At 41.3% G+C, this 12,611-nt stretch overlaps 1 protein-coding gene across 1 annotated transcript in view; it reads right to left on the bottom strand.

The window, feature by feature from the left end:
* The window catches only part of LOC311062771 (inactive serine protease 35-like), a 9,835-nt gene extending 3,741 nt beyond the window's left edge, over positions 1-6,094 (bottom strand). Inside the window, exons 1-3 of the mRNA XM_084081992.1 lie at positions 5,896-6,094; positions 2,184-2,526; positions 7-267 (exon numbers count right to left, since the gene is read on the bottom strand). Of these exons, the coding sequence (XP_083938118.1) occupies positions 7-267; positions 2,184-2,522 (600 nt within the window). The 5' untranslated portion in view covers positions 2,523-2,526; positions 5,896-6,094. The remainder of the gene's footprint in view (positions 1-6; positions 268-2,183; positions 2,527-5,895) is intronic.
* Between the last annotated feature and the right edge of the window lie 6,517 nt (positions 6,095-12,611).

Here is a 12,611-nt window from a genome sequence, read left to right as displayed (position 1 = left end):
GCCCACCTTGAGCCTCCGGGCGCCCGCCAGGTAGTCCCGGCCGTCGTGCACGCAGTGGGCGGCCGTCAGCACGTGGCGGGGCGACACCAGCACGCCGGAGCAGCCCGTGGAGAGACGCACGGCCGCCGAGAACGGGTACCGGGTGGTGAACTGTGAGTCCGAGATGACGAAGCGGCCGTCCAGGCCGTAGACCTGGCGCTTCGCGCGGCCGCCACGCGTCGACGTCGTCGCGTTCCGCCGCCGCGGGGAGGAGCTCTGGCTGAAGCCCTGTATTATGGAAAATATTAAAGACGGGGTGCAGTGATTTTCAGTGATTTCCCCCCCCTAAAACATAATCATCAGGTATTATGGTTATACTAGGAGGAAGATTCTTTTCAAAAAAAGTGTACAGAAAGTGTTAAAATTATGTTTTATGTGGACACGCCTCCAGTTCATTAAGTATACCTGGTTCTCACCTTAGCACCTCCTCCACCACCTTAGCACCACCCACCTGTCCTAGTCCCTCCTCCTCCTCATGCCCACACCTGTTGTGTTATGATAATGAGGGGGAGGGTATGTTTTTACTATGTCACCAAAGCGCTGTTTTTCTATTGGCACGTTTGACCCTCAAGGTTTCAGCCTCCAGGTAGAAACTCAAAATAGTCAGAGAAGACATAAAACACCATAAAACACCACCAGGGGGCTTAATGAAGTTCTATCAACCTCATAGACACATGAAACACAGAAAAAGTGCAAAACCATGGCACCACCTCTTTAATATCCAGTCAGGGTGAAGTGTTGACAGTTTATTAAAGAATATTCGAGCAGAGAGACAGCATTTACAGATCATAGTCCCAGGCCAGGAGGCCTGAGGGACAGCCCCTTCCTGAGGTGGAAGCTTCCTGAGGTGTCATGTTGGACACCTCTTATACCCAGATATGTTATCCTACCTGGACATATAAGGATATTTGCTATTGATTGATTGATTGATTTATTGATTGAATACTTTATTTAGAAGTTTGCAGAAAAAAGCACATGAAAGTACAGTTTAAATACAAGGTCAACTAAATAGGATTGAAAAGCAGATGAAAGCCTAACGGCTTGTTTCAAATGGGGTCCCCATGTACTCAATTCATAGTGACATTAAATGACAGACACATACACTACAATGCAGAACATCATATAAACAGTTTTCAAAATGAAAAATAAGAAGGTTAGGTTATGACTTTTACGGGGGCCAGTTTTGAATTGCAGCCTCCTGAAGGTACTCTTTTAGGGAAGGAGAGTTTGAAGGAGAGTAGGGTTTTACTCTCCTTCACTGCTTTTGGTAAGGCATTCCACATTTTTGTTGCGTAGCAGGAGAACAAATTCAACCCCTTGTTTGTGCCACATCTGGGTTGGACGTGATCAGTGGAGCTACCTCTGGTGTTGTGATTGTGGACTTCATTTACGTTTTTGAAATACTTTGACAGGTACATGGGTATGTTAATGTTGTGGTGTATCTTGTAGACCAGGCCCATTGAAAGTTGCTGTACTCTGTCCTCTACCCTCAGCCATCCAACCCTTGCAACGTGAGCAGGGGTTAGATGTATATCTATCTTTCCAGTGAAAAAATGAAAACTAAAGTAATCAAAAAAGTCAACCCAAGTACAAGATTTTTGAACAGGATCTCCTCACTGGTAAATAAGAATACTTTGAGGACTCTAACAGGGGCCCTCATCCATGGTCACTTCGACTATGCATGCATCTCATGGTACCATAGCACCACAAAGGCCTTAAAAACAAGGCTCCAGACACCCCAAAACAAACTGCTAAGGCTACTTCTTGGCCTTACACCTACAACTCATCTAACCCCTGCTCACTTTGCTAGGGTGGGATGGCTCAGGGTTGAGGACAGAGTACAGCAACTTGCAATGGGCCCGGTCTACAAGATACACTACACCACAAAGACACCCCTGTACCTGTCAAACTACTTCAACCTGGTCTACAAGATACACTACACCACAAAGACACCCCTGTACCTGTCAAGCTACTTCAAAAACGTCAAAGACGTCCACAACACCTGTTCCTCTGCTTTTTTTTTTTGCAAACTGCCAATAAAGTATTCAATCAATCAAAGGCAAAGAGCTATATGGTTCAAATACAATGAAATAGAACAGAAATGATTGGCAACAGATTGGCGTTCTACAATGTCTACTATATACCTGCAGCGTGACCTGGGTCAGCGTGCGCGTGGCGTTCTCGTACAGGGTCTCGTACGCCAAGGCGGTCTCCTGCTCGGCCGGGTCCAGGGGCGCCAGGACGCTTTGGCACTCGATCCCACACAGCGCCCTCTCCGTCCTTCTTCCTCCTCGCTCATTCTCCACCTCCTCCTCCTCCTCCTCCGGCCTCCCGCTGAACACGGGTTCGGTTAAGACCTCGGTGTGTCTGCTCAGCACCAGAGGGAGGAGTTGACGCGCTGACGCGTTGTCGGCATTGTCAGCGTTCGTGCCGGAGGCTGCCGCCGCGCACAGCAGCACGCACAGCACATGTAGAGGGCCCATCTCACTGAGAGGGGGCAAAGAAAGAAAAACATGATAGTGATTAGAGCAGTGGTTCATAATGAATTGCATTTTTATGTATAGGCTTTATTCACAGCAGCCATATTATGAAGACATTCACAGGTGTTACCAATGATACTAATGAAGGCTCTGTTCCATTCTTGTCAAACAGAGTCAGGGTGCTGATATTGTAAATGCGCTGTCGGACTAACGTACTGCACCCATATTGTGCATGTTGGCTCACTGGAAACACTCTGTTACACCAGTGGGTCTACAGTTGGGGTCCAGGGACCCTCATGGGCTTCCAAATGGCCCCTTACAGGTGTGTAACTCTGAGAGTCAGAGTTATGGGGGTAGTGGAAACCACTGTGCTAGACTAAATGGAACAGAGCCTTCATTAGTATCATTGGTAACACCTGTGAATGTCTTCATATATGGCTGCTGTGAATAGAGCCTATTGCATTTTTATAGCGCCTTTCCAAGTGCTCAAAGCGCTTTACAATGGTTCTTTCAAGTAAAAGTACCAATATTGCAATGTAGAAATACTCCATTGCAAGTAAAAGTCCAGAATTCAAAATGTAGTTGAGTAAAAGTACAAAAGTATTGGCATCAAAATGTACTTAAAGTACCAAAAGTAAAAGTACAAAAATGTTTGAAAATAGCAGATCTACAAGCTTACAACGCGTCGCGATGCGACGCGTTGTGAGCTTGTAGATCGGCTAGGAGGAGCCGGGATCTGATGCCAGGGCCACCCCGTAAGAGGAGGTTTGTTTTAACATACCAATCAATAATGTAACATACAGATTGGTTCAAATTAGAGTTCCAACACCAGTAGCCTATCAGAAGAGCTGCCGATACTGCCTAAAATGCTGGTATAGGTATCGGCGAGTATGCCAGTCTGTGCCATTATACCACGTAATTTACAGTAATCAATTATTTTCTATTTTTAATGCTTCAGTTGATGTTGAAACGCTGTTTTATATACTCTTACTGTACTATTTACTTTATTTTTACTAAGTTGTAGCTGCCCTTTAACAATTATTAATGACATTTTAATTTATTCGTATAAATTAAATAACTCTGAGATATTTGGTTCCATTTCTACTCTCTCAGAGTTACAGACCTGTAAGGGTCCATTTGGAAACCCCTCAAGGTACCCTGAGGGTCCCTGAACCCCACTTTGAGAACCACTGTTCTCGATTTTTTATATTACACACTGGTATCGGATCTGTACTTACAGGCCGATACACAAGTTATGGGTATCGTATTGGGGAAGGATCTTTTTTTATCAGTACAAATAACTGATAAATAAAGAAATAAATAATAAAATAATATCAGTTAAAATAACATTTTCTTCATTCAAATAAGTTCCAGACCGCAGTTTTAAAAGTGTATATCCTACTGTGTATACGGTTTGTCCAGTATATATATACTGTATATGTCCTGAGGTCGTGCTGATTGGCTGGCTACCATATTTTCCCCTTAGGAAAGTATATGGCAGCTGACCAATCAGAGAAAGCTAAGGCTACAACTGCAGCTGGTCACTCAACCTTGCGCAACGACCACAACTGCCCAACGACCACAACTGCCCAGCAGGTGATAATACAATCATTTACAAATATTTGTTTTTTTGTGGTTTAATGAACTTTGATTTTGAGAGAGAGAGAGAGAGAGAGAGAGAGAGAGAGAGAGAGAGAGAGAGAGAGAGAGAGAGAGAGAGAGAGAGAGATAAACAGACAGTCAGTCTTCAATAGGCTCTATTCACAGCAGCCCTATTATCACTTCCTTCCCAGGCGTTACCAATGATACTAATGAAGGCTCTGTTCTATTTAGTCTAGCACAATGGTTTCCACGACCCCCATAACTCTGAGAGTGTACAAATGGAACCAAATGGACACTTACGGGTCCATTTGGTTCCATTTGTACACTCTCAGAGTTACACACCTGCAAGGGGCCATTTGGAAGCCCATGAGGGTCCCTGGACCCCAACTGTAGACCCACTGGTGTAACAGAGTGTTTCCGGTGAGCCACCATGCACAATATCAGCACCCTGACTCTGTTCGACCAGAATGGAACAGAGCCTTCATTAGTATCATTGGTAACACCTGTGAATGTCTTCATAATATGACTGCTGTGAGCCTACTAGTGCATTCACAGCCAGTAGATGGCGCACAATCTCCATCACAACAAAGATGCCATCATCAGTTAGGCTATTAAGAAATAAACTTCAGGTGTTTGCATTGCATATTATTCATTGAAAACGCAGCTTGTTTTTTGCAAGCCTATTAAATAGCTAGGCCTATTTTTTTTTTTTGTATCGCCATGTAGTTACAATTCGTACAATTGTGTAGCTTTTGTCATGATATAGAACAATTTCTGTAGTTGTCTCACACAAAAGAAAGAAAGAAAGAAAGAAAGAAAAACTCTTTAAGCCAATGGGGAAAAAGGCCTATTACAAAATATAGCCTATACCTGGTCTAATGATTATTATTACAGATATTACAGTAAACACTTTAGACTCTTCGATGAATAGAATACACAGGACCCCAATGGAAACTATAGCCATAGTGCTTTCTTGGGTTTTATCCTTTTGTATGAATGTGCTTTTTTTTGGCAAACTGTTAATAAAGTATTCAATCAATCAATCAATCAATCAATCAATCAATCAATCAATCAATCAATCAATCAATCAATCAATCAATCAATCGGTAACTAATATTAATAATAGCCAAACGTATCTTTCTAATAAACTAAGAAGACTGTATTCCAGTGGTGGAAAAAGTGCTATTTTTTTTACTTCAGCAAAAGTATCAATACTGCAATTTAGAAATACTCTGTTACAAGTAAAAGTCAGGAATTCAAAATGTACTTGAGTAAAAGTACAAAGGTATTGGTATCAAAATGTACTTAAAGTATAAAGTAAAAGTACTCCTTATGCAGATTGTCCCATTTCACAAGTTTTCAAATGTATATGTATAAATATCTTTTGAAAATAGCAGATCTACAAGCTCACAATGCGTTGTAGATCGGCTATTTTCAAATGGCAAAAATGCTGAAGTGGTTAATGTAATAATAATCCAAATCTACAAACTAACTAGTAACTACATTTTTCAAATAATTGTAGTGGAGTAAAAGTACAATATTTGCCTCTGAGATGTAGTGGAGAATTAAAAGTACTGAACATTGGAAATACTCCAGTAAAGTAAAAAGAATACCTCAAAATTGTCCAGTACTTTATGCTCTTATAGTTACTTCACACCACTGCTGTATTCTCATCTAGTGTTAAAGATTATTATCTGTAACTGTAGCTGTTCAATCACACATCAACATCAATCAATCAATCAAGCAATCAAGCAATCAATTGCAATATTCCTACCTACAAAAATCCAACAAAGACAGCTTCCAGTAAATGTTCTTGTATGTTGATGTTGATGTTGTTGTTCTTTTATTCAAAGTTAAACTTCTCTCTCTCTCTATCCAAAGGAATTCCAAAACAGTCTCCACAGCTCTGCCTCCATCCTAGCTCCAGATGAACTGATATGCAGCGGACAGTAGCACTGTGAGCCACAGAGATAGCCTGATCATCAGACTGGAGCTGCGTGGAGCTTCAGTCTGACATTGGCTCCAGTGTAGGCGATTACAAGGGGGAGGGGATTAGAATTTCCCTAAACCAATCGCAAGGGATCCCCATTGCCACCTCCGACTCTCATTGGACAATACATTTTATACCGAATAAATCCTAGGTTCACATTTACAACACCAGACCAAGAGGCAGTCCACTCAGAGAGTGGGCGGGGTCTATTGTCTGGAGGCAGGCCACTCAGAGACACTACAAATACCACGCTTTATATTCACCGTACGACGGTAAGGCCAGCCGAAAATAGCCCATCTACAAGCTGCAGGCGTCCTGAGCTTGTAGATCGGCTATTTTCGGACCCTGTATTTTGCAGTGGTGAAAGAAGTTCTCAGATATTTATACAGGTGTTTTTGATGAATCTAACATGTTAAAAATGGAGTTTGAAGTTACAATGGGTTTGTATAGGAAGGGGGCGTGTCTGATAAAATGAATACCAAATGTCTAAATAGTGAATCAAGCAACTTAAAAACTGTCTGGGGTGCTCACAAAAGCCTAGTAGATAATATAGTAGAGTAGACGATAAAATGACCCACATTCTTTTCGAAAGTGAAATATCCCTTAACACATTCCATGCCAGAGGTTAATCTCATAATGTACTCACCAGTGCCAACGTTTTATTTATTTATTTTTATTTTTTTCACGTCGTTTCCGTTTCTGGCACGTGGCGGCTTTAAATAGGTTCGCGTAACTCTACGCGATTGGCAGTCAATGTGTTAAAGTAAAAAACACTTTTTCCACCACTGGTATTTTGAGAGCGATGCAGAGATGATGATGATGATGATGATGATGATGATGATGATGATGACTAGCTAACAGCTGTAGGATGGAATCATGAATGAAGGGTTTTATCCTCTGATATGATTTAGACTAGGAGGTGAAAATAAAATGAACAGAAAATGTTGCTTTTTTTGCCCCCACATTCAATTCCACAAATATTGATATTATGTTAGCTATACGCACATGCATGCAGCAGAGTGGGGGCCACAGCTTTGAAGTCAAAACTATTTTAATTTTAGATAAACCTACCGGTAAATGGTAAAAAACTAATTTTTAGTGTCTGTGGTCTGCCAACAAAATATTGCCTTTGATGTGTGTGTGTTCAGTGAGGAAATACATATAGACTACATTGCTATTTATGCAACGCGCACACACGCACACGCACACGCGCCCACACACTCAAGTAAATTTAGCATACAGGACTTTTTCTCATGACAGAGTATTTCTACACCGTGGTATTGAAACTTTTACTTAACGCATCTGTGTAATTTTAAGATTTCTTTGGCTCTATAAAAATAGCAGAGATCTGCTATTTTTTTTTTAATCGTGAAAATGTGTGCAAATCTTTAGTTTGAATATATATATACTTTTTTAAAGCGAAAGTTTTTAACTCAAATCTTTGCTTCTGGGGATTTTACAAATGTCTTCTAAATCCTAACAGGTTTTTTTTTCCTAAAGTTTTCTTGTTTGTTTTTGTTTACTTATGTCGCTATATTTTCAATGATTTTCAAACTTTTTTCATGTCAAGGACCCCCAAAATAATATGTATTTGTCCGCGGACCCCCTCCCATCTAAAAATATTTTGTTCCGGGGACCCCCAGAAGCAAAGATTTGAGTTAAAAATGATTTGCACACATTTTCAAGATTTTTCTAAAAATAGCAGATCTACAAGCTCATAGCGTGGCACTCGGTGCCGCGCTATGAGCTTGTGTATCTGCTGTTTTTGAATAGCCAAAGAAATCTTAAAATGACACACATGCGTTCCCTTCCCGGCCTTAAAGGGTTAAGTAAGAAATGTGAGTACTTCGTCCAACCACTGCACACACAGGGTAAACAGTGTAATGATTTGACCCAGGAGACCTCTCTGCAGATCAGAGGGAATAACCTGCATGTTGGACTTGTGCCGATGTGTGTTTTGACAACTGTGTGTGTGTAGCACTGTGTGGCTTCACGGCTACCTGATCCAACAAGCACTCATTCAGTGCAACACCCCCCCTCCCCTTCCTGCAGACTCCTTGATTATATCCGTTTACACAAACAAGGTATAGACACACAGGCCACGTGCATACGTGTGCAAGCAGGCCGCAAGCGCGTGGACATGCTTGCACACGCACAGCTTTTTGAGACAACAACTTAACCACACTTTCAACCTGGCATCACTGTTTTGTACATGTCATACACTGTCATAAAATGAATAAAATCCAATATTTTAGCAGTGTGGAAAAAGTACTATTTTTTTTTTAATGAAGTAAAAGTATCAATACTGCAATGTAAAAATATTCTGTTAGGGCGCAGTCATGCCGCAAATTTGTTTCAACAATGGGGCGGAATCGGCCAATGCTTTTTCAATGAGAATCGCGTGGATTGATGGTCTTGCACATCTTGCAGACAGCTTGATCGTTAGGACAATCAAGCACAGGTGAGCTTCACCGGTGAATTAGGCTGGAGGAACCCCCCCTCCCCCGGGCCTGTGCACAGAACACTGACGTCACCAAATTTGGAGCGACGCCCCTCTGCACTCTGATTGGTTAGGAGGAACAAGGTTCAGTCCCACTCCTAAACCACCGTTCCTGCACGGTTCCCCCAGGCATTTTTTCTTTTGAAACAAAAAAAAAAAGGCATGGGTTTCCGAGGCTACAGGTGAATCAACTCAGAGGAATAGAGGCACGCAGTGGTGGAAAGTACATACATTTAATCTAACCAGATTTAAATTTAGAAACCTGTTGTTATAGAATGTCTCGTCACCAGAGAGGGGGACAAATCGCTTAAATGCTGCACAATGAGAAAGGGGAAAACTAGGACGTAAAAAGAAACCCTACACTGCTGTTAGTTTAGTATTAGACATTTGTGGAATTTATTCAAATGGAAAACCGCAATTGCCCCCTGTGAGTGCAGATGGAATGGAATGCATCAAAAAATGACAATGTGGCTCTTTGATCTTGCTTTAAATTTTGGGGGAATTTGATATACAGCGTAAGTGGATCTTTCGACTGTGATTGAACCAGTTTTATGTCCATATTTTGGGCATGTAAGCGTTCAAAAATGTTAGATTTTTTGGACAGAAAGAGATTGGCTTTTTCATGGACGGAGGCGCCGTCATATAATGAAGTATAAATGAAGTTTAAGTGGATACATTTTGGGGGGAATGTTTGCACTGACACATTTACATTGAGTTTAAGGATATGACTGCAGCATTTATGGAGGAAATGCTTTGAATAATTTGTGGTCTAATGATGTTGGTTGAGCTTCAACAGCTTGGCTATCGCCTTCCAAATCAACCCAGTGCTGATTGCAGCTGTGTCTGGCCCACTAACACAAATGTGACTCAATACAGTGGTTTGAGACACAACTCATGGGTACAATTTGGCAGATGCATTTTTTTTTTAAAGTGTGTTTTTTGTTAATGTGAAAGGGGACATTTTATTACATTTTGTATTCCTTTTTTTCATCCTGCTACGAAAAGGGCAAATTGACTAAAGGGGATAATTGACCTCTTAACCACTTAAACCCTGTATACCTTATTTACCAGGGGTCTGTGCTTGGTCTGCTCCTTTTCTCACTCTACACCATATCTCTTTGCTGAAAATAGCTCATCTACAAGTTCACAATTCGTTGAGCTTGTAGATCTGCTATTTTCGGCGAATGTCAGCCCCCAGAATAAGGACACGAGGGTTCCTGTGGTTAAGCAACGTGTCACATGGCAAGAATAGCTGACCTACAAGTAGATAGGCCATTTTCGCCTCCAGCACATTGCCCTCTGCTATTTTTTGACAAACTTCGGCTATAATGACATGCACAAAATAGGGACGGCGGGGTAAATGTGGTTTAATGGGTTAATAGATTGGTGATTAGCTGATTAGACCGGCCATTTGTATTGCGTCAAATCTTGACCACGGTCTTTAGTGGATGTTCTCCAGGACCGTCTGATGAAAGTGTCAAGCAGCGTGTATGCACATGCAAATGCAAACCAAACTAAAGCCTGCTGATTGCAACACCAAGAACAGTGTCCTGTTCAGCTGTTATAGAAGAAAACAAGCTGTCAAAACTATAAGAGAGTGTGTGTGTGTGTGTGTGTGTGTGTGTGTGTGTGTGTGTGTGTGTGTGTGTGTGTGTGTGTGTGTGTGTGTGTGTGTGTGTGTGAGAGAGAGGTTTTGAGGTTTTCATCAAAATTGGAGGGCCAATCCTTAATGAAGAGAATAAAATAAATGTTTTAGTTGGAGAGGTTCCAGTCAGAGAAACAACACCATTCATCACCCTTGAGAGAGAGAGAGAGAGAGAGAGAGAGAATTAAAAAGTGGTGAATGTGTGCTAACAGAAGACAAGACAACACATTCAGTGTTTCTCAAACATGTTCAAGTCAAAAGTATGCGTATTCATCCGTAGACCACTAGACCCCCATTTGAAAACAGATTGGGCCAGAGACCCCCATAAGAGAAGATGTTTGTAGTTAATTAGATTTAGAACAGCCTTCTACAGCTGTCTGTAGGAGTCTGTACTGTATTGGGCTAACTTCTAGTCAGTGAAATAATCAGTGGTGTAAAGTAACTACATTTACTCAAGTACTATAAAATGTAATTTAGATAGCATGTTATTTAGACCAATGCCAGGTTCATTTGTTGACCTGGCATATATAGTGTGTGTATAGTTTCAATGTACAGATGATTTATTGTCTCCGCCAGGCCGAAAGGAATGGCGAGAGAGTATGTTTTAGCCCCTGTCCGTCCGTCCGTCCGTGTGTGTGTCCGTGTGTGTGTGTCCGTCCGTCTGTGAATAGCTAATCCAGCTAATCTCCCGCACCGTTGGCTTGATTACAGCGAAACTGTACACACACACTCCCTGGATGCCAATTCAGAACCTCTGCCCCAATTTTTTCACATGGGCCTATTATAGCGCCACCAGGAGGCCGCTTTTTGCAAAACACATTTCTTCACAGTACTCCTACAGATTTTGTCCAAACATCACGCAAATCGGTACACAGTATCTCTATAGTCATTAAACGAAACAGGTCTTTCAGAATTTTCATATTCCTTCCTGATTGGCTAACAATGGCTTCCAAAGTTTGCAGGACTGCTCCGTTTTCAACAAAATGCCTCAAATTATGAACACAGCATGCAATTTCCGTGAAACTTTGCACGCACATTCCCACTAGGCCGAGGAAGAAATGCCACTTGAAAATGTTCTAATCAGCCTCATGGTGGCGCTATAACAGGCCGATTTATGTTTTTACCTACAACTGCACCAATCTGTGTAAAACTTGGTATGCACACTCCCTAGAGGTCAAGGAAAAACCTTTGCCCCGCGTTTTTCACATCTGCCTTTTATAGCGCCACCAGGAGGCCGACTTATGTAAAACATAACTTTATATTACTCCTCCCGAGTTTATCCACGCACATTCACACTATGTTGAGGAACAAATGCTACCCTTTTAACATTGACATGTTATAGCGCCACCAGTAGGTCTAATTTAGCTAAACACATTTTTTGAACAAAATGCCTCAAATCATGAATGCAGTGGCCTATTACCATGCAAGGCCTAACAAGAAATGGTACCCTTTTCAGATTGGCTTATTATAGCGCCACCAGGAGGCCACAATAACCTACCTGACCTGGCGGAGACCTGTGCTCCTCCGCCATATATATTCTTGAGAACAAGGACTAACAACCTCACATGACAAAGGTCTACAGACCAACAAGAACACAGTGCTTAAATAGACAGGGATTAACAGGACACAGGTGAACTCAACAGACAATCAACACTGGGATAGGCTGGGGGACTAAGAGGACACAGGTGGAAACACTGACAAAATCACAAGACAGGTTAGACAAGGCAGGTAAAAGTAACTAGACAGACAGGAAACACTGGGACAATACTACAAAATAAGGGTGACAAATGAGTTGACCTTTAAATTCACCTCAAGCAACTAACCTTTCTATCAGTGCATACAGAATATGTTATGTTAGGCTATAGTGCTAATTTATTTTTGGTTCATTATGAAAATGTGATGGGATGAACTGGACACCATATTCTCAGTAGCCTACACTATTTACTGGGAAACTGCAAATCAGTAACTGTTATTTACACACAAACATTGACTTTATCGACCTCAGAGATTACTTCTGTGTACTTATACTGTATATTATTCAACTCATCGTGAGCAGAGCTTTCATTAGAGCCTAATAAGAAGGCTCTGTGAAGATTTTGAAAAAAAGAACCTATTTCCAATTGTCTATACTTTTACTTTTACAATTTACAATTATTCAATTATTTGAAAACTTTAGTTACTAGTTACTTTGCAGATATAAATGATTACTGTACATTATAAAACATACATTAACCACTTTAGCCCTATTTTTATACCTAGGCTATTTAAAAATAGCCGATCTACAAGCTCACAACGCATCGCGATGCGACGCGTTGTGAGCTTGTAGATGTGCTATTTTCACATATTTTAGTACTT

The sequence above is a fragment of the Gymnoscopelus microlampas genome, assembly GCF_963454915.1.
Source record: "Gymnoscopelus microlampas genome assembly, chromosome: 16".
Taxonomy (NCBI): domain Eukaryota; kingdom Metazoa; phylum Chordata; class Actinopteri; order Myctophiformes; family Myctophidae; genus Gymnoscopelus; species Gymnoscopelus microlampas.
This window is presented reverse-complemented; position numbering and strand designations above follow the sequence as displayed.